Raw genomic sequence first — 22867 nt, 5'->3', positions numbered from 1 at the left:
CACTTGGTGTCATTTAAATATTAGTCAAGTTGGTTTCTTGTGTTATACTGTAATTACCATATAAATTCAAAGGGCTGTGCATTCAGTTAATTAACCCTCTCCTCTCTCACCTAAGGGCTTGACTGTAAACAATGGATCTAGTTGTGTGTGCAGGAGCTCTCGTCCCCTATCTCCCCTCCTCTACTTATGATACATGGATGACATCTTTTGATTTGGATCCATGGTACAGAGACTCTAGAAGAATTCCGCAGAGACTTTAACAATCTGCACCCCACCATCAACTTATGCCTTGATTACTCCACGTGAGAGATACATTTCCTGGGCACTACAATACAAATCAAGCATGGCCTGATCAGCACCACACTCTACCGGAAACCCACTGATCGCTATACTTACCTACACCCTTCTAGCTTCCATCCTGCACACACAACTAGATCTATTGTTTACAGTCAAGCCCTAAGGTACAATCGCATTTGCTCTGATCCTACTGGCAGCGACCGAAAACCACAAGATCTTTACCAAATATTCATAAACCTGAATTACGCACCAGGAGAAATAAAAAACAAATTGACAGGGCCAGACGAATACCCAGAGACCAGCCACTCCAAGATAGGCCCAAAAAAGCCAAGAACAGAACACCACTGGTCATTACATACAGCCCCCAACTCAAACCACTGCAATGCATTATTAAAGACCTACAACCTATCCTTAATCAGGATGCCACACGCCAGAAGGCCCTAGGTGACAGGCCTGTTCTTTCCCACAGACAATCTCCCAACCTTATGAGGATTCTCACTAACAACCGCGGTCTATACCACAGGAACACCAGTCCCAGAACTTCTCCTTGCAACAAGACCAGTTGCCAACTTTGTCCACATATCTACTCTGGAGATACCATCACTGGATCTAACCAAGTTATTCACAGAATCACAGACACATTCTCATGTTCCTCAACTAACATCATATATGCCATCGTGTGCCAACAATGACCACGTGCTTTGTATATTGGACAGACTTCAAACTCTCTTGGACAAAGAGTTAATGGGTATAAAACACATAAAAACATTCCTGATTCACAAACCTGTCAGCCAGCACTTTAACGGAATGGGCCATTTTGTTAATGACCTGAAACTCTGAGTTTTACTGAAGAGGAATTTTCACAGCAGTTTGGAAAGAAAGGCTACGAAACTCTCTTTTATATTCAAATTTGACACATTAACACGTGGTTTGAACCAGGATGGGAATTTTCCAGCTCATTATAGGGACTCTTTTGCATACCTTGCTTTATCTAATTCTTTACTCCCCCCTCCCCTTCTGCTCTCTGATTTGCTCACCTTGATAATATTTTTCTGATTTGTCAACCTTGATTACTATTTTTGGTTCTCTGTGCCTTAAATATTGAGTCTGTTCTGGTATGGCTGTGGTCTGAAGAAGTGGGTCTGTCCCACAAAAGCTCATCACCTAATAAATTATTTTGTTAGTCGTTAAAGTGTTACTGGCCTGCTTTTTTGTTTTCACTGTTTGAATACTTGCAGCTTGAATACAGCAGTTGTGGAACAGCTTATCATTTAGATGATGTGCTTAGCATAAACTGTAATTCAGTAAACTGGAAAAAATACAGGTACAAACACTGTGAAAAATGGTGGTTTTCCATGCTTATTTAGCCCATCAATCTACAACACTTTGTGCAGAGTTCTTCTAGGACCATATTCTAGCTATGTTATTTAGAGGGAGGGTTAATGGTCTAAAATAATAACTGTCACCATTTTTCATTTCATGGGCTAAACACTTTACAAGCCAAAAAATATGTATGTCAGCTAATCCTTCAAAAGTGTAAGTTCTTTGAGAGATGCAGCACACAGAGCTGTCCCAGCCTTGGCAAGATTATTATGAAGAGCTGTACAAACATTTTGTTAAGATTTACTTCTGCCTGGGTGCAGGCTCTTGTCCACTAATGCCTTTCACCATCGCCTGCTAGCAAACTAAAGGGAGGCGTGAATTTTGCAGTTTTAAAAACAAAACAATAAAACAGCCCCAGCTGCCCCCAACAGGGTCCCTGTTGCTGGGTAGGGCGATATGTGACCCAGGGCAGAGAGCCCGGTCTGGACACCTTCCTGACGCTTCATAACAACCGGCTCAAGCAGCAGCAGAGGCACCCAAATCCTGGCCACGCGCCAAACAGCCACGTGCCACTCCGTCACCTCTCCGATCCCCGCCCCCCACGCTCTTCCCGCCCTCGCTCCTACCCCGCCCAACCTCTTTTTCCTGTGATTGGGCCGCACAGCGGCAATGACGCCACACGCATGGGCAGGATGGCGCATGCGCGTTGCTAGGTCCCTGCGGCCTTCTCGCTTTCACTTCCTGCTTGCGCCGCTTTGCTTCCGGGTTAGAGCCGAGAGCCTCCGTTTCCCGTTGGGCCGCCAAGCCAGGGAGCCAGAGGCCGGGCCGATGTTGAGCAGGTGCTGGAGGCGGCGGGCAGGAAGGAGCAGCTGCCCCGGGCCTTAGGGAGGGTGCCGGACTGAAGGCGGCCTCGGCAGATGCGGCCCCGGCGTCCGCCATGGACAAGATCCTGGAGGGGCTGGTGAGCTCGTCGCACCCGTTGCCGGTGAAGCGGGTGATCGTGCGGCGGGTGGTGGAGTCGGCGGAGACGCCGCTGAGCCAGGCCCAGTGCCGGGCCATGTTCGCCCTCAGCACCCGGCTTATCCTGCAGGGGCCCGACCTCTTCCAGCGGCAGGTGGGGCGGCAGGTGCTGGACGCTTACGCCCGCTTCCACCGCGACGAGTTCGAGGCCTTCTTCAACCGCAGCCTGGTCCTGGGGCTGCTGCAGCGCGGCTACGGGGAGCTGGACAGCCGCGACCCCGCCATCCTAGACTACATCCAGTCCGGCCTGCGCCTCATCATCAGCTGCCCTTCGGTGCTGGAGCTCTTCGTGCTGCTGCAGGTGGAGGTGCTGCGGATGGTGTGTGAGCGGCCCGCACCCCCTCTTTGCGCCCGCCTGTGCCAGCTGCTGGGCGACTTCCCGCAGTGCCTGCCCCGCGGCAGGAAGCTCTCGCTCGCCTTCTGCCAGCAGCTGGTGCGCAGCATGGCCCACTTCCAGAGCCAGGGCAGCCGGGAGGCTGAGCTGCGCCTCTACGTCTCCCAGGTCACCCAGGTCAGCGGTCTCCTGCGGAGCGTCTGGAAGGCCGAGCCCGACACCCTGTTACCCTCCTTGCAGGAGCTTTTCGCTATTATCTCCTCCACAGGTAAGAGTTGAACTGGTTGAGAGGGTTGGGGTGGAGATATAGCATAAAACTACAATGAGCAGCTGCAGGCCCAGACAAACTATTTGTTTGCCCAGGGCTGGTAGTTCAGGGAGTCTTCAGTTGTCTGCTGCTACCATGGTCCAGTACAGAAATGCACCCAGTTATTAAAATGGAGAGATTGCTTGTACAAAGTGGCCTGCCTTAGATGTGTGTAAAGCCTGTGTGGTCATAGTAAAGGTGGAGAAGAAAATAAGAGTATCTTGTATGAAATGGCCAGCAGAATGTTTTGCCCACATTCAGAGTTGTGTTCAAATGTGATTGTGGTTTTGGTCATTGAGACTGAGTTCACGGGCACCTTCTTGTATCCAAATAATATCCTCTAATGTCAAAATTTGTGCTCCTCTCCCAAAACTTGAAAAGAAAGTTATTTTTCGCTATCATAAATGTATCCTTCTAGAAATGTAACATTTCTGTAGTTACTATGGCTTGGTGTATGATGTGTATACTGAGTGTAAAAATTACTAATTTTGAACTGTTTTACGGGTAAAGTGACTTTTAAGAATTTGTTACTTGTTATAGGTCAATTTAGGAGGGAATGTGTTAACATTTTTCTCAAGATATGCCATCAATCCCAGTTTACCTGAAGGTTTCTGATAGTTATGGTCATAAAGTTGTCCAGAATATTGCACAAAAGCTAATCAGAAAGTTTGATACATTGTGTATTGTATATACATACATAGTCCCCATATGTTAGTGGATGAAGTTCAGTGGCCTGTGTTATGCATGAGATTATACTAGATGATCATAACAGTTTTCTTTGGCCTTAAAAATCTTCAGAGTAATGCAGTACTTTTTAATGAGCTTGTATTTTGGCTCACATGCAGGGGTGGCGTTGAGAGAGTTAGAAGCTTGATATTTTAAGAGTGTAGTTCTTGCAGGAACTGGTGTGACCACCAGAGAAGTACTGATATAACTAATATATTGCAGGGTTAACAGTTAAACCTGACTCTTAACTATTAACACCCAGTGCAACAAGTGCTCATTTAAACTACTTCTGTGACTCATTCTTGGACAAAAGAGCACAATTTAATTCTTTTAGCCTGTCAAAATGAAGTAGGCCTGTAATGATGTGTTGAGCAACATGACATGTTTCCCCCAATGTATTTGTTAGGCAAATGAATATATGGGTTCGCAGGTCCAATGTTTTCTCTACTCAGCTGTTAGGGCCAGTTGGATTTTTATCTTGGTACATGCAGAAGTAACTTTGCTCTTATGCAAGAGACAGCAGCAGTTTTAAACGTTTATAGCAACAGTTTACAGGGGTAGGATAGGAGTAAAACATAGCCGTGTCTGTGTTTTGTTTCTTACAAAATGTCATGTTCAACTATTATAGATACTTCATTTGAGCCTTCTGTTGCACTGGCAAGCCTTGTGCAGCATATCCCATTACAGATGATTACAGTACTCATCAGGAGCCTTACCACAGATCCAAATGTAAAAGATGCAAGTATGACTCAAGCTCTCTGCAGGTACTGTTTCTCATTGAAAAGGGGGATAAGCCTGTTTCTTATTCATACTTTTCATAAAGTTATTTGCCACTTAAATTCCTTAAAGAATTACTGAGACTCTTAAGAATCTTAAATTGCACTACCCGGAACTTCACATGAATTTGTATTTCAAATGTCACTGAGTTTTTGTCTTATTCACTAATGTGGCCTGATAATATTTTGCCATGGCAAAATGAAGAGCTGAGTAAAATCATCTGGAAACTGAGATGAAGCTTGCTGTGTTCTTTTTAGATTTGGGGGAAAGAAGCTAAACCTGGAAATCTGACAGGGCATAGGTCTCTCTTTCAGGGATTCAGTCTCCTATGCAAGTAATGGATTGGCTCAGTTAGCAACAATGCACCTTTCTCTCTCCTGTTCCCATATATGTCCTGTCTTCCTTTTAGGAGTACAGGCAAGACAGTTTGGAGGATGTGTTAAGTGACTTTGATATGCTGTTGAAAATTCATGAGGATTTTAAAGTGGGTTATTCATGGTGTCATTTTCTTCATGTCTTCCCATATCTGGCAGCCGCAGTTGATAGGGTATTGTAGCAAGGACGGATGGAAGGAAGAACATCAGGAGTCGTTTGGCCCACCAGTCTTCCTGTCACTAATTTAAGTACTGGGGAATCCCAGGATTAAAAATGTTAACATCCTGAATTTTAGACTGGTTTAGTAGTTATAGGTATGTAAATTATAGTGATCTAAAAACCTGTCAAAACTAGATCAGGGTTCCTTTAGTTATTGTAAAAAATCAGTCATCTGAATGTGGTCTTTCACAAGTTCCAACCTGGCAGCTCTTGTTATTGAGGGTGAATAGAATAGAAGGATGCTGAATTATAGGCACATCTGAAATCTCTTTTATCTTAGGTATGAGAGAGCTACGGTGAAGTAATCTTTTCTCTGAAGAAAAAAGACCCCTTGGATTTGATACTTATCTTCATTTTAATTATTTTTAGTTTTTCTGGTTTGTTTGGCTTTTTCTTTAACCATAAATTCAAATGAGTGCTGTTTAAAGGAACTTTATTAATGTTGGAGAAATAAATTCGGTTTCAGGGATTGATTTTACTTTAGTTTGAGAACTTACATTTCGTGTGGAATATATATTAAACCTTTGCTATACTTCTGGAGTAAGAGCCGGTGTGTTGATTTTAAGTTTTTAAAAGAGCCTGCCTGTACTTCTGCTGGGCTGGTAAATATCAAATAACTTTCAGTTTTAGATTAGATGCATTCTTTTTGTTTGGAAGCTTGGAAATTCACTGTTAAAATAAGCCTTTTCTGGAGCACTATTAGTTTGCAAGTGGTGCATTAGGTGACACCTAAGCAAGTTATAGCATCTCTTGGGATTACTGGTTTGAATAACGCTTGCAATGTTTGAACACAATGGTGGTGTAGCAATGCTTTGACACTTACCTTTGTGTATTTTTACTGTTGGGTTAGGTACTACAGACCTGTGGTAAGCTAAAAAGCAATAGCTGTCATGGTTGCGCAAGCACTCTTACAGACCCAACATGTTCATGCTGTGAAAGGGGTTATGTAGTGCCAGCTGCCTCAGTTCATTCTTAAAGATATACAGCTAATCACCTAAACGCTTTTTGTTAAAGAAACTTCTAAACTTGCTCCTTCTTCCCCTTCTGCCTCTTCTAAGAGTTCTGTAGTCACTTCTCCCTTTTTCCCCAGCCAGCACTGGCTTTTCTATTCATTTTTTCCCACCTTTTGCCAGAATTTATCTTCTGACTTTGAAATGAGAAGCGGTGTAGTGAGTGATCTAGAGAAATCATCTCCTGGAGATCAGAATGCCATCAGGAAGTCCTCAACATCTAAGAACCATATTGCTGCCTCATTTTTTATTACCACTGCACAATTCAGAGTTCCATTAGTTTTTGGGACGTGTAACAAAATCTTCGGTGCTGTAGTTCAGCAATATATAAGAAGTCTCATTACTTCTCTGACACCTTAGGAATAAAGGGGAAATTACTCTCCTGTTGAGGATGACTAGTCTTATCCCAGGACACACAAGTGCTCCCAGCATCATCAGGCTGAAAACAGGCTGATAGCCTGTCTCAGGTAACACTGCAAGTGATCTAGCAGCATTCAGACTTCTACACTTGTGAATTCTTAGCTAGAGAGGAGCTCAAGGGCTCCAAACATGGCAGGATCTTCCCTGCAGGGAAGGAAGTGGAAAATGTGGAATTTTGGTGGATTCTGCTACTTTTAAGCCATGATGAGAGGAGGTTAGGTTTAGAAGATAAAATAAAAAAAGTGAAAAATTACTAAGAAAAGTTAAGTGTCTGCAAGTCACTTGGGCCTAGGATACATTTCATCAAAATACTCAAGTTGTTGATAGAGCTTCAAGTATCTGAGCCTTTAGCTATCATCTTTGAAAAGTCCTGGGAGACAGGAAAGATTCCAGAAGACTGGAAAAGGGGAAATACAGTGCCCGTTTATAAAAGGGGAAATAAGAACAACCCAGAAGGCTACGCACCAGTCAGTTTGAATTCTGTGACAGGAAAGATAATAGAACTAACAATTAAAGAATTCATCTCCAAACATCTGGAAGAAAATAAGATGATAGGTAACAGCCAGCAGGGATTTGTAAAGAATAAATTGTGTCAAACTAATCTAATAGCTTTCTTTGATGGGATAACTAGCCTTGTGGGTAAGGGAAAAGAGGTTGACATGGTATACCTAGGCTTTAGTAAGGCATTTGATGTGCTTTCGTATGATCTTATAAAGAAACTGGGCAAATAAAACTTAGGTAGGGTACTTTCAGATGGGTGCACAACTGGCTGGATAACTGTTCTCAGACAGTAGCTGTTAATGCTTCAAAATTATGCAGGAAGGGCATAAATGGGGTTCTGCAGGGTTCTGTTTTGGGACTGGTTCTAATCAAATATGTGCTCAATGTAAACGATTTAGGTATTGGCATAGAGTGTGTTTGTTAAGTTTGCAGATGATACCAAGTTTGGAGGGGTTGCAAATGCTTTGGAGGGTAGGGTCGTAATTTAAAATGATCTGGGCAAATTGGAGAAGTGATCTGAGGTAAATAGAATGAAGTTAATAAGGATAAATGCAAAGTACTCCACTTAAGAAGGAATAATCAACTTCATGCATAAAGAGTGGGAAGCGACTGTCTAGCAAGCAGTACTGCAGAGAGGGATCTAGAGTTCATAGTGGACCATAAGTTAAATATGAGTCAACAGTGTGGTGAAGTCTCCCCCCCCCCCCCCCAAAAAAAAAAAAAAGCAAACCTGATTCTAAGATGCATTAGTGGGAGTGTCATGAGCAAGACACAGAAATCATTAATCTGCTCTACTCAATGCTGATTAGGCCTCAGTTAGAGTATTGTGGCCATTTCTGGGCACCACTTTTCAAGAAAGATGTGGAGAAATTGAAAAAGGTCCAGAGAAAAGTGTTAAGAATGGTAAAGGGTCTATAGCTCGAGCTATGAGAGAAGACTGAAAAGAGGGGACATGATCACAAAGGGTTAGAAGGAGGATGGAGAAAAACTGTTCTCCTTGCCTCTGTGGACAGGACAAGCAGAAATGGTCTTAAACTGCAGCAGGAGAGGTTCAGGTTGGGCAATAGGAAACACTTCCTAACTGTCAGGTGATTAAACACTGGAGTAAATTGCCTAAGGAGGTTGTAGAATCTCCATCACTGGAGATATTTAGGAGAGAGTTAGACAGACATTTATCAGGGATGGTATAGACAGTGCTTGGTCCTGCCTTGAGGGCAGGGGACTGGATTCATTTATCTCTCAAGGTCCCTTACAGTTCTAGTGTTCTATGATTCTGTGGCTCTCTACACTACAAAATAACTTTGAAGTAGAGCGTCCACACACACAATGCACACACTCTTACTTTGAAGCAGGCTTTACCCTACTTTGAAGTTAAATGTCCACACCCAAATACTCCCTACTTTGAAATAAAGAGACAGGAAATGGTGAAGGCATGAGGTGACATGGCTGACAGGCCCTTCCTGGCTCCCAGCCACCCAACCCCTTAAAGGGCCCCTCCCAGCACTCACAGCCTGCACGTGCTCAACGCTGACAGGCTGAAGACAGCAGCAGCACATACACAGGGGGACAGCTGGAGACCATGGCAGCTCTGCCCCACTCGGTGAGGACGATGCCCTCACAATCCTGCTCAGCCTGCTGGCAGTGCTGCTCACCAGGCAGCACAGGCAGCTTGCTCACTTGGGACCCAGCCTTGAGGCCCTTACCACCCTCATTCTTCCCCTCCTGCATACCTCCCCGAGCCGGAGCTGGCGAGCATATGCCACCAGCACCGAATGGTGGGACCAGCTGGTGCTGGAGGACTGGGACGACGAGCGATGGCTCAGGAATTTCAGGATGACCCTGCAGGCGTTGAAGGACCTCTGCCACTGGCTCGCCCCAGTCCTCCAGCACCGGGACACCTGTATGCAGCCAGTGCTCCTGGTGCAGAAGAGGGTGGCCACCTCCGACAGCCACAGATCTGTCAGCCACCAATTTGGCGTAGGCAAGGTCACCGTTGGACCACTGCTGAAGGAGGTATGGCCAGCCCTCATCATGGACCCACCCAGGGCAGGAGGCAACCAGGCAGGGGGCACCCGGTGGGGGGCACGCCCCCAGTCCATGATCATGGACGTCCCCCCTCCTTCCCACTGCAGCTTGTCCAAGCCATCAACACAGTGCTCCTGCGATGTGTCGTGACCCTGGGGGACCTGGACACCGCCTTTGCTGGGTTCCCGGACTTGGGCTTTCCCGACTGTTTTGGAGCCCTGGACGGGACGCATGTTGTGAACCAGGCTCCGGACCACAGTGGGGTGCCTACATAAACAGGAAGGGGTACCACTCAGTGGTACTCCAGGCCCTGGTGGATGCAAGGGGCTGTTTGTTGGACATGTGTGGGGTGCTTGGGCAGGGCCCATGATGCCTGGGTGTTCCAGAATTTGTGGCTGGGATGCCGGATGCAGGAGGGCACGTATGCCCCCCTGTGGGAACTCCCGCTTGGGGACATCACGATGCCCCCCTGCATCGTGGCCGACACTGTGGCTCATGCGGACCTATACCGGCCACACCATGCTGGCCCAGGGCATCTTTAATGGTCGCCTCAAGCATGCCAGGGGCACAGTCAAGTGGGCGTTTGGGAGGCTGAAGGGGAGGTTTCGCCTCCTCGTTAGGCTGGATGTCAGCCTCCTGAATGTCCCCGCAGTCATTGCCGCCTGCTGTGCCCTCCACAACTTTGTGAAGGGCTGGCGGGAGCACTTCATGCAGGGCTGGGCCCGGGCGGGGGGGGCCAGCTATGAGCAACCGCCCACTGACCTGTGCCATGAGGCAAAGCAGGATGGGGTCAGGATCCGGGATACCCTGTGCCAGGCCTTCACACAGGGACAGCCCTGACCCCTCCACCCCCCAGTCACACACCACACCACCCTTCACCTGATATAAGGAGTGCAGAGCGTCTACACACATGAACTTCTAAGTTATAGGTCGAAGTAAGCCCCTACTCCATTCCCTGGGAATGGCGTAGAGACTTCGAAGTTAGCCTCCCTTACTTTGATGTTAACTTTGAAGTAAGGAAAAGCATGTGTAGACACTCTGCAGGCTACTTGGAAGTTGATTTGTAGTATAGACACAGCCTGTGAGGGTTTGGTTGGAGTTTTGGGGCTGAATCCTTCCATTATTGTGTTGTCTCCCTGGTGTGAATAAGAAAAATCGTGAATGGTACTGTTGCATAGGGGAATGCAGTTCAAATTTGCTTTGCATTCATGGTAAGATACATAACTACACCTCTGCTCGGACAGTTATTATTGACTGAAGTCTTCTGGCTTCACAATTGAGGCACAGAACTGGACTGAAGAATTTCTCCTCCGAAGCAGGGAATATATAGGGGGAGAGATGTGTTTTGTTTTTTTTTTTTATTTTAATACCAAGACAAGATCTTTAGGGTCTGGGAAATAAGACACAAGATCTGTTGTGAGATGTTTGCTCATCTTGGTCAGAAGAAGCGTAATGTTACATTGTCTTCTTTTCCGATGAGACATACCTATCATCTTCTAACTTCTATTTCTTGAGTTGAGTAGGGCTGGAAATCTTAACAGTAGACCAGGTTAAATAGTTTAAAATTGGTTCAAACATCTGTCTTCATCTACCAGGCCTCAGCTTTGACTTTTCCATGGGATCCCAGGGCAAGTCTGCCCTCTATATTTTAGAGGCCGGTTTGGTATTTAGTATGGAGGAAGGGAATATACATAAACAGCACTGAGCTGGGTTTACTGGTGAGCCAATGTCATGAATGTGGTAATGCTGATGGAGTTCTTTATTTTAAGGAAGACTTAAACTTGGTTTAAACAAGAAAATGTGGGTTGGTTTAATTATATCATTTAGAGGTAACAGTAAAAGTGTTAGGCCAACGGAAGAGTTCTTTGCCTCTAATATGTCAAGCATAGGTAAGCCTTTAGAGTGCTATAAAGTGCGCAGGTAGTAAGCAGGACATCATACAAATAGAAAACATGCATTCCACCGCACACGCACACGCACCATGCTAGTTAGAAGAGTTGAAGGTTAGGTTTCAGGCTTTGTCATTGCTGTTCCCCACAGATTACAAGCCATCGGGGGGAAGGAGGGATGTCAGGAGCTGGGCAGTTTTTGCTTATATAATCCTTTTAATCTGTCGTGCCTATGAGCATACATTTTGCCTTTTCAATGCTGTATGTGCTGGAGGCATTTTTCAAGCATTGATATCTGAATCCACTCCTGATGCCTTGGACGCTAAACTTCAGCCAAATCTAACTTCTTACGGTACTGTGCAAACCCTTAGAAATGGCTTAGAAATTAAGTGGTTAGGTGTTCACTTAAGTCTGTTATAATTTGACATTTATCTTTATTTCTACAATTATGGTGAAAGATCTAATTTTACTTTGTAGTACAGCTGATTTAATATAGCATGTATAGAATTTGTAGGAGTGGAAGGGACCTTGAGGTGTCATCTGGTCCAGTCCCTTGCACTCATGGCAGGACTAGGTATTATGTGTATCATCCCTGAAAGGCATGGGCTTGGTGCTGTGTTGGAAACAAATGCTACTTCACTGGGTGTACTATTGTTGAAGGTTTGGGATATCTGTTCTCATACTCTTACTTTACTGTGTGACTTCTTGTGCACTAGCAACTGTGCAGTGTTCAGTTTGCAAATTGAGGTAGAGTGTGAATATTCAAATTACATATTGAGCCAGGTTGGTTTGTAGAGCAGGCCTAACGTACAGTCTCCTCCCCGGTGCAGCACCTTAAGTAAAAAGGGCTCAGTCTGTTCTGGATGTTGCCAAATGTAAACCTAATGCAGAGGAAGACTATGAAATTAACCTCTTCTTTGACAGTGAATGATTACAACAGCAAAATTACTTTTCATTGGGGCCAAATCCTTATTACAGGGGGTAGTTACCCATGTAAAAAAAAAAATTAGGAGAGATGTGAGGAAGTGTGTACCCTTTTAACATTCCCCTCCGCTCTTCTTCCTGCCCTTCCCATCCTCCCACCCACCCCCCAGCCAAAAAATCCCCAAAACCACCTCCATGGTGTAGTGACCCTTCTGGCCAGAGGGCAGGATACTCAGACCAGTGTTCAGAAACCTGTTTGCCTTCTAGTAATCATAGAGCAAAGTTCTTCAAAGTAAAAGACCTGAATTTTAATCTTTCAGGAAACAGATCATTGTAATGATCCTTGAACATAGTTACTTTAATTGTTGTAGCTGCCTTGACTATAGGCTTGTCCACAGTACCACCCTTCCTTCGAAGGAAGGATGGTAATCAGGGTGTTGGGAGTTTACTAATGCAGTGCTGCCGTGCATACACAGCACTTCATTAAGCAAATTCTCCCCTGTGGCAACTTAAAAGTTCTAAACATCGAAGTGCCAGCACACGTCTAGCCAGCAGAGCCCCAAAATTTTGAGGCGTAAAGGGACTTTGAAATTGCCCTGGCACTTCGAAGTACTGGTGGGTGAGCCGGGGCTAGATGCGTGCCGACACTTTGAAGTTGCCACAGGGGAGAATTTGCTTAAGGAAGTGCTATGTATGCACCGCAGCACTTCATTAGTAAACTCCCAACACCCTAATTACCATCCGTCCTTCGAAAGAAGGTGGTAGTGTAGACAAGCCCTATGTTTTGTACTCTTAATTGGGTGGGGGGGAGTGCAAAAGGGGCGATTGTCCCCTGGCCCAGCCTTTCAAAGGGGCTCGCTGGCATTGGCTGGAGCTGCGGGTCCTTTTCAGTTACCACAGCAGCGCAGCTCCAGCTACACACGCCTGTGAAGGAGCTGGCAGGGGGAGCTGCAATCTCACTGATGCAGACAGCCAAATGCCCTAGGCTCTGCCTCTTCTGATGGACACCCCTCCCCTTCCCCCAGAGCTTGTGGCAGCTCTCAGTGGCACTGGCTGTAACTGGTAAGACATGTTAGCAGACAGATAGCATATAGCTGAGATAAGTCTGCAAAGAACACTGTGTGAGACTTCTTTTACTTTCTGTAGTAGGAGGGTACCTCCATCATGAATTTTCTGATCCTTTGCGTACTTACAGGGAATCTAGATCGCTGTAATTCAGTAGTGTATAAGGTCACAAGGGCTATTTATTCATTTGGAATCTTAATTCAACATGGGTGCAATCTGAGTGTGGTTTTAGGGTACATCTGTCCTGGTGGCACTGTATAGAATACAGACACTGCACACCTATCTAGCATGGGGATAAATAGTGTACGTGGTGAGGCATAGCTTTGGTGAGTGGAGTATCCTACACACTTAAATCCCCAGGATATATGCTCTGTGCTTAAATTGTGTCTCCCATATCTATACTGCTGTTTTTAACAGTGTAAAGTTCTATTCCTTTCTCTGCAGTATGTAGCCACCTGCAGTGCAGCTAAGGAGGCAGCCTGTTTTCCACTGCAACATGTGTATAGTCCCTGAACTCTGCATGTCGTTGTGAGTGTAGACATAGTCTTGGCTACAACTTGGAAGAGAGTGATTCCCCCAGTATAACCAGTTTACTTTCTCTTTGCTCTTAAACACACAGGCTGGGTCTACGTGTGCCCCTTCCTTTTGAAAGGGGCATGTTAATGAGCAGGTTTGAGATATGCTAATGAGGTGCTGCAATGAATATACAGCGCCTCAGTAGCATAATGGCGGCCGCAGCGATTCAAAAGTGCAGCTTTTCGAATCGCATGCCACCCCTGGAGACGGGACCTTCCGAAAGGACCCCCCCACACACAGTTTTCGAAAGCCCTTCTTCCGATCACAGATGGCTTTCGAAAACTGGAGGGGGGGTCCTTTTGGAAGGTCCCGTCTCCACGGGCAGCGCGCAATTCGAAAAGCCGCACTTTTGAATCGCTGCAGCCACCATTATGCTAATGAGGCGCTGCATATTCATTACAGTGCCTCATTAGCATATCCCAAACCTGCTCATTAACATGCTGCTTTCGAAAGGAAGGGCCACATGCTGACCCAGCCAATACTGAGTGAGATTCTGTTAGAATCAGAGGTTACATTTACAATTTAATTGGCATTTTTAACAGTACATATATTCCTTATGTATCTAAATAGAATTGTATGTCAGTTGACATGTCCTTTAACCCCCCGCCCCACTCCAAAATGGTTCGTTTAGACCATTTGTGATTAAATACGTCGTATGAATGTTTGTAGAATACCCGTGATCAGAAAAAGCTGAAATATCTTTACTGTGTTTTCTGTCCTTTTGCTTCATCCTTCAGAATGATAGACTGGCTGTCTTGGCCCCTGGCTCAGCATGTGGAGACATGGGTGATTGCATTGCTGAAAGGCTTAGCTGCGGTCCAGAAATTCACTATTCTCATCGATGTTACTCTACTGAAGATAGAACTGGTATGTAGGATGAAAACATTGTGATGGGAATTTAATTTCTGTACAGCTGCAGATCTTCCTTTATGCCCCTTGTAGTAAACTATAAATGTCTCTTGTGGGCTTTGATTGTAGTATAACAAACTTGTCTTATTCAGAGTATTCTTTGTAGACGTTTAAGTTACTTCTGCTTGTTTTAAGAGTCTTCTTTTTCTCTTAGACTTGCTCACGTAAATGTCTGACTTATGTTTGCTTAAGGTTTTCAATCGACTTTGGTTTCCCCTTGTGAGGCCTGGAGCTCTGGCTGTCCTTTCTCACATGTTGCTTAGTTTTCAGCATTCTCCAGAGGCTTTTCACTTGGTAAGTTATTAAACTATGTGAATCTTCAGCTGTTTTGTTAAAGCGGACTGCTTGTAATAGTTACGGTATGTAAAACAACTGTAGAACTGAGGAGCAGGATTCTGTGTTTATTTCAGTGCTTCTGGACCAAATTTGTTCTCTTCAAAAGTAAATAGGCTTTCCAGCTTCTGGTCCAGAAAACTCAATCTGTCAGCCATGTAAGGATTTTACTGGCATGTGACTGAAGAAGCTGCAGGACACGCTGTGTTCTCAGCTTTTCCTTTGTCACCATTTGAAGTGTTATGACTGATGAATCTTTGGGCAGATTTTGGACTCCAGTGAGTCATAAACAGTGATGTTGAAAAAAGCTAAAAAGAATCCAAACTTTACTTCCAGCTTTATCATCCCTCACTACCAATGGATGAGCAGCATCAGACTGAAGTAGTAAAACGTCACGTTACTAACGCTGTGTCTACACTTGCATTCCTCTTTTGAAAGAGAATCATAGAATATCAGGACTGGAAGGGACCTCGAGGTTGTCGAGTCCAGCCCCCTGCCCTAACGGCAGGACCAAGTACTGTCTAAACCAGGCGTGTCCAGCCGGCAGGCTGCATGCGGCCCTGGACCGCTAGTAATGCAGCCCCACAAGATCATAAACTTTTAACATTATTATGAGATTTATATACATTGTATATGCAGCCCAAGACAATTTCTCTTCACTCAATGTGGCCCAGGCAAGCCAAAAGGTTGGACACCCATGGTCTAAACCATCCCTGATAGACACTTATCTAACCTGTTTTTAAATCTTTCCAGAGATGGAGATTCCACAACCTCTCTAGGCAGTTTATTCCAGTGTGTGATCACCCTGACAGTTAGGAACTTTTTCCTAATGTTCAACCTAAACATTCCGTGCTGCAGTTTAAGCCCATTGCTGCTTGTTCTATCCTCAGAGGCCGAGAAGAACAAGTTTTTTTCCTTCCTCCTTATGACACCCTGAAAATTGCAATCATCTCCCCCCTCAATCTTCTCTTTTCCAAACTAAACAACCCCAATTCTTTCAGTCTTGAATCTTCATAGGTCATGTTCTCTAGACCGTTGATCATTCTTCTTGCTCTTTTCTGCACATCTTTCTTAACTGCGATGCCCAGAACTGAGGCCTAACCAGCGCAGAGAAGAGCGGAATAACGACTTCTCATGTGTTTTTTCACAATACACCTGTTAATGCATCCCAGAATCATGTTTCCTTTTTTTGCAACAGCATCACACCGTTGACTCATATTTAGCTTGTGGTCCACTAGAACCTCTAGATCCCTTTCTGCCATACTCCTTCTTAGACAGTCTCTTCCCATTCTGTGGCTACATCTACACTAGCCCCAAACTTCGAAATGGCCACGCAAATGGCCATTGCGAAGTTTACTAATGAAGCGCTGAAATGCATATTCAGCGCTTCATTAGCATGCGGGCAGCCGCGGCACTTTGAAGTAGGCGGGGTCCTTTCGAAAAGGAGCCCCGTTGGGATGAGCTGCGTGGCGGTGAGGCGCGTCAATTTCGAAGTCCCCTTATTCCCATGAGCTGATGGGAATAAGGGGACTTTGAAGTAGGCGGAGTCCTTTCGAAAAGGAGCCCCGCCGGGACGAGACGCGAGGTGCGTCAATTTCGAACTGCCATGGCCGCCTGCATTCTAATGAAGCACTGAATATGCATTTCAGCGCTTCATTAGTAAACTTCGAAATGGCCATTTGTGTGGCCATTTCGAAGTTTGGGGCTAGTATAGACACGGCCTGTATGTGTGAAACTGACTGTTCCTTTTTAAGTGGAGCACTTTGCATTTGTCTGTATTAAACTTCATCCTGTTTACCTCAGACCATTTCTCCAAATTGTCCAGATCATTTTGAATTTTGACCCCATCCTTCAAAGCAGTTGTAACCCCTCCCAGCTTGGTATCATCTGCAAACTTAAGTGTATTTTCTATGCCAATATATAAATCATTGATGAAGGTATTGAACAGAACCGGTCCCAAATCAGACCCCTGTGGAGCCCCACCCGTTATACCTTTCCAGCAGGACTGAGAACCATTAATAACTACTCTCTGAGTACAGTTATCCAGTCAGTTTTGCACCCAACTTATAGTAGCCCCATCTAAGTTGTATTTGCCTAGCTTATTGATTAGAATATCTTGCGAGACCATATCAAATGCCTTACTAAAGTCTAGGTACACCACATTCACCGCTTCTGCTTCTCCCTTATCCACAAGGCTTGTTATCCTATCAGATTGGTTTGACATGATTTGTTCTTTACAAATCCATGCTGGCTGTTCCCTATCGCCTTACCACCTTCCGAGTGTGTTTGCAGATGATTTCTTTAATTACTTGTTCCATTATCTTTCCTGGCACAGAAGTTAAACTGACTGGTCTGTAGTTTCCTGGGTTGTTCTTATTTTCCTTTTTATACATGGGCACTATATTTGCCTTTTTCCAGTCTTCTGGAATCTCTTCTGTCTCCCATGATTTTCCAAACATGATAGTTAAAGGCTCAGATACCTCCTCTATCAGCTCCTTGAGTATTCTAGGATGCATTTCATCAGGCCCTGGTGACTTGCAGACATCTAACTTTTCTAAGTGATTTTTAACGTGTTCTTTTTTTATTTTATCTTCTAAACCTACCCCTTTCCCAGTAGCATTCACTAGTGCAAGTACAAATGTAAATGAGTTATAGATTTACATATCTGGCACCTCATTTGCACATTCTTTTGAAAGAGGGAAGAAGGGTTCTTTCGAAGGTGGTGTTTACTTTCTAAAGAGCCATGTCTACACTGCTTTACTTTCGAAAAGAGCTCTTTTGAAAGAATATGCAAATAAGGCACCAGATATGAAAATCTGCACCTCTTTTTTGCATTTTCGATTTCCCTTATTTGCATACCTCTTTCAAAAGAGGAAAGCAGGTATAGATGCAGTCTAAATGATTGGGTTGTGGGATACATGTAGGAGAAAACTGAGTAAGTACAAGCATGTAAAATACTACCCTTAATTAGTGAGCTGCATTTTGAAGATCATAGAATATTCATCAATTTTTTTTTAAATAGCCAATTTAACTTTTTTATTGCTAAAATCATTACCTAAAATGTGTGGAGAGGCTCCAGAATGCCTGCTTTTAAAACTTCAAAACTTGAAACAAATGTGCTTGAGAGATCAAAGAGTAAATGTTTGAAAATGTTAGGTAGGCTGGAATGAGTGGTGTGTAATTTTTTTTCGGATCTGTAGTTTCCAGTCATGGAATGCATTAAATAGTAAAAGTTCTTTTCATGACGATTTAAAGTAAGATTGTTTTAATTCATTGTTTTTATTTTTATTTAGCTTGTTCCACATGTGGTCAACTTGATTCAGTCCGTTAAAAATGGTGGCCTACCTTCCAGTACAGCTTTCTTAGTGCAACTGACTGAGTTGATACACTGTATGATGTATCATTATTCAGGATTTCCAGAGCTCTATGAACCTATTCTGGAAGCTGTTAAGGTATTGTAATGTGAATGCTTAGAGAGGGCTTTCTCTGAGATAGGAAACATTTGATCTTATAGAGTTAGGTATTGATTGCAGAGTGGATGAAAGCAATTAATCTTTGGCTTATGATCTGAAGATACGCTTGCAACTTACAGGGAAAATACCCTTAGCATTGTGTGCTAATGAATTTTGTAAACAAATATGGCGATAATGTTTAGTAAGATGTGACATAATTAAGACAGATGTTAAAAAATCTGAAGTTAAACTCCCGTTTTTGAAAAAATCTTTATTTACTTCCATATGTTTCAATTGAGCACCTCTATGCTCTTGTTTCAATGTCATGGCTGAGTGTCTCATTGTAAACTCATATGGAAAAATGTACAAAACTGGGAGCCTTAAGTCTACAATGCTGGTATATCGTAGCTCTCTAATACAACCAGCACATACCGAGAGCTGCCCTTCAAAATGGGATGGATAGAGGGGTTGGCCTTTTTTATTGGTTTTTTAATTAACATCAGCTTTCTGATGTGTTTTCTGACTCAGAGGGTAAGGTATATCTAATTGGTGTTTCTTATGTCTTTAGTAGAAAAACACTAGGTTGAGACAATAATTCCATTAAATCCTTCCCCTTTTGTCTGTGCAAAAACTTTTCTCCTCCTTATTGAGGTTTCATGTTTAAATGCATTATCCTGCAGAGGGTGAATGGGTGAGCGAGGGGAGAGATTGACCTGCTTGCAGGGCTCACTTGGTGCCATTTCCAGTTACTGATAATATTTAATTTCAGCACCACTGCTTCAAGAGCTGAGTATGTTATCTCCATGCTACACTCAAACTTTATTTTTTATAGAAACAGTGACTACATTTAAACAAACTGCACTGCTGAATTTCAGCCTATTTTGCTGGTAATATTTGCTGAAGATATTGAGGGAGGGTGGAAGACGTTCATCTCAAGGCTAAAGAGGCTAGGGCAATTTAAAATATGTGAACAATGGTAACTTTTTAAATTCTCATTTTTATTGCCTGATCCCTGAACCTGGGGTTTGGCTTCCCTTTGACTACATTTCACTTGTTTTCTTTTATAAGAACTGCATGCTATTTTACTTTAGACTTCAGACTATTTCAGGGCCATGCCTCAGTTTGGTATTATTTTCTGTTATGTTGCTGATTTTTTTTTTTGGACATACATGCCAAAGTACGGTTATTTTGTGCTGCCCAGCTAGATCAGATACCATTGTTGCAATCCAGTGTAACCCAGTTAACACCCTTGGCTTGTTCAGAGCACTGAAGAGAAATATGACAATCTGCTAGTGTCCTGTGCAAGATACAGAATACTGTTAAACGAGAGGATTGTCACTTAAATATGGGGAACTGAGTTGAAATAAGTAGCCCCTAAAGAGATCAGGAAGCAGGCTTTGGAAAAGTGGCTGTTAGTTGAAGAAAAAGGGAACCATTTAATATGGAGGAAGAGTGAGTGTTCAAGGAGAGGAAGTTCATCTCTTGCAAGTGGGCTTTTTGCTGATATGAGGATAGTGTCTGTGTCACCTTCTGAGGTTAGTTGTAGGGCACGGGAACAGTGTGCTGACTGATCTTTGGCTGACACATCCAAAAAGCAAAATACAGTGGACACTTGTCTAAGGCTATATCTAGATTGCTTAGACCTGTCAGCAAAAGATACCCAAATGCAGTGCGCAATTTGCATATTTTTTTCCAACAGTTGTGTTGGGAGAGGAGTTTCCAACATTTAGCCTGTCCACACTTGGCCAAATGTCAGAAAACTCCCCCTCTGTCTTGTTGACAGAATGCTCCTGATGGGCAGATTTCTTCTGAGAGATCTGCAGTCTGGACACACATTCTGTCGACAAAAACTCTATCAACAGAAGTTTTGTTGATAGAAGCTTGCAGTCTAGGCATAGCTTAAAACTTCAGTTTGGATACTTCTGTGCATAGGTCATTTTGTATTGTGCTGTCTCTACTTAACATTCTATATATCTTCAGGTTTTTCATATAAAGTGTGCAATATAAACAATGTTTTTAAGCCTATTGGTAGAAACCACTTCCTGATATAATTTGTAATGGCAGCTGTGCAATTGAAAAATATTTATATGGACATAATTCCTTCCTGTTTTGAGACAGAAAACCACAGTCACACTTGAGGTTTTTTTGTTTGTTTGTTTCTAGTTTGAATCATTTGACTCTGACAGTTTAACTTGGCAGCACACACAGTGTCCTGTTATGCTACTAGCATGCTCCTTAAGAGACGGTTTTTGGTGCCAAAGAGAAGATAGCAGGAACATACAGATCAAAAGTGACCTCCAAACCTCTGGTACTGCAGTGTCATTAGAGTTGATAGAAATTTCAATTGCTTATGCAACTCAATATGAGCCTTTGATGACTGGCCAAACAAGTGTATTGTCAGTAGTTTTCGTATCTTCTAGGCTACCAAGGGATCAGAGCAGGAGTGGGGGGAATGCAAAATGGCACGGTAGGAGAATATATAGAAGACTGTTTCTGGATGAAGTGGGTGTTGTAAAAACAAACACTGCCGATGGTATTTAAATGTTTTCCTGTCTTGTAGGAATTGCCCAAACCCAGTGAAGAGAAGATTAAGTTGATTCTCAGTCAGAGTGCCTGGACTTCTCAATCCAATTCTTTACCATCTTGTTTGTCTAGACTTTCTGGAAAATCTGAAACTGGAAAAACGGGTCTAATTAACTTAGGGAATACATGTTATATGAACAGTGTTATTCAAGCACTTTTTATGGCCACAGAGTAAGTGTAACCCTTTTAGTACTTAGTATTTTACAGGTGTTTTAGTAAACTGTGTCCATTACAAATTAATCCACTTTATATTTTGCAAAAGGCAAAATAATTAAAATTGTCCTATGCTACATATGTTTTCTAATAAAACTTTATAGGTGTTTTCTGCGGTTAGTAGCTAATTGTGTGCTGAGTGAGAGAAACAATTCTACCAAACTACACTTCTGGTGTTGATAGAAGTATATTACACACTGTATGCTCATTTCAGAGAAGTGATCTTATCAGATTATAGTGAGCACTTTAGTTGGTACTTGTCAGTTTCCTCAGTATCTAAAATTAATTTGGACTGCAATATTGCTTTCAAGCTCCAGGCTCAAAGGCAGTCTTTTTTCTTTTTTTCCCTCCCCACCTGCTGTGGTGTTAACGTTAATTGTGGTACTCTCCAGACTAAAAATATTTTGTCTGATTTAATGTTTTGGTTTGCTTCTCTATTTTAAACATTTATTTTAGCAATTTTTGCAAGAGGTCAGTTTTTGTTCTAGAGTTGTCCTCTACTTAAACAAATCTTAGAGAAGCCATCATTGAGCATCTAAGTAGGTGGTGTATGCTTTTCCCTCCTCTGTCAAACTTATTCCATCTTCCATGCATGAATGCAATTTTGATATCTTTTTATAAAAACTTTAACATGGAAAAAAAATTCTTGTCTTTGTCCATGCAGTTTCCGGAGACATGTATTATCTTTGAATCTAAATGGGTGCAATTCACTAATGAGAAAATTACAGCATCTCTTTGCATTTTTGGCTCATACTCAGGTATGTGTTGGTCAGCTTCGTCTCCTTTTTAAGAATGGCCATAACTCTCAAGACCGAGGCTTAATGGTGCAAAGGCAATGTTTTGCACTGGGAGAGGTTAGGATTTATCTTGAAAGAACTCTAGCTGTGATGCTGAGACTTGGTAAGAGAGTGAATGCAAATTACCTTGAGCTCTTAGTACCCAGTGCTGACAATTATTCAAATCCAGGAAGGGCGTATGTTCTTTTCCTCGATCAGGAATTTTTTTTTTTTTTGCCGTCTATTTGAGGCACGATGAGAGGCTTAGGAAAGTATGTGTTAAGGAGCTGTAACCTTAAAAATAGGCCCTGAATAATTTTAAAGTAACTTGAATAAGTAAAATGTAAGCCCCTTTGTCATTAAATATGCACTTGCAAAAGAATTTAAAGAAGGTAAAGAAACTTGTTGGATTTTACCGCAAATGACTTCTTTAAGAGTACTGAGATAGGAGACAAGCAATTTTTTTTTCCTGCCACTTATATAGTTGAATTTTAGAAAACATATTACTACAAAGTCACATGAAGCTAAATAGCAAAAAAAAAACCCCACGTTTCTTCTTCCTCTCTCTTTTTTGGCTTTGTCTTGAAATATTGGATGAAATGGATGGCACATTTATGGATGATGAAAAGCTTAATATCAGGCTAATATGTACAATCTTTCCTCTTATTCAATAGGTTTTTGTTTCATGAAAGGTACAAACAGAGCATTTAAGTATGTAGTTACAACATTTTTGATCTATATAGAGCCTATTATTGAGCTTAGTTTTTGTATTAAAGGCAATTCTGTAGCATTCATGAAGTATTTGCCTCTTTT

The 22867-nt window shown here is 43.0% G+C and overlaps 1 protein-coding gene across 3 annotated transcripts in view; it reads left to right on the top strand.

Moving 5' to 3' along the window:
- Window positions 1-2275: 2275 nt before the first annotated feature.
- Window positions 2276-22867, top strand: part of USP38 (ubiquitin specific peptidase 38) — a 29118-nt gene continuing 8526 nt past the window's right edge. The window contains exons 1-7 of one of the 3 annotated variants that reach the window (XM_074993272.1): window positions 2276-3242; window positions 4636-4771; window positions 14526-14655; window positions 14890-14991; window positions 18324-18482; window positions 21043-21236; window positions 21943-22036. In XM_074993272.1, the coding sequence (XP_074849373.1) occupies window positions 2558-3242; window positions 4636-4771; window positions 14526-14655; window positions 14890-14991; window positions 18324-18482; window positions 21043-21236; window positions 21943-22036 (1500 nt within the window). In that variant the 5' untranslated portion in view covers window positions 2276-2557. Of the gene's footprint in view, window positions 3243-4635; window positions 4772-14525; window positions 14656-14889; window positions 14992-18323; window positions 18483-21042; window positions 21237-21942; window positions 22037-22867 lie in introns of those variants that run through there. The other 2 variants (XM_074993271.1, XM_074993273.1) reach the window with 2 other exon arrangements.

Source organism: Carettochelys insculpta, chromosome 4 (genome assembly GCF_033958435.1).
Source record: "Carettochelys insculpta isolate YL-2023 chromosome 4, ASM3395843v1, whole genome shotgun sequence".
In the NCBI taxonomy this organism is placed as follows: Eukaryota; Metazoa; Chordata; order Testudines; family Carettochelyidae; genus Carettochelys; species Carettochelys insculpta.
Note: the sequence above shows the minus strand (reverse complement) of the source record. Positions and strands in the feature narration are given on the sequence as shown.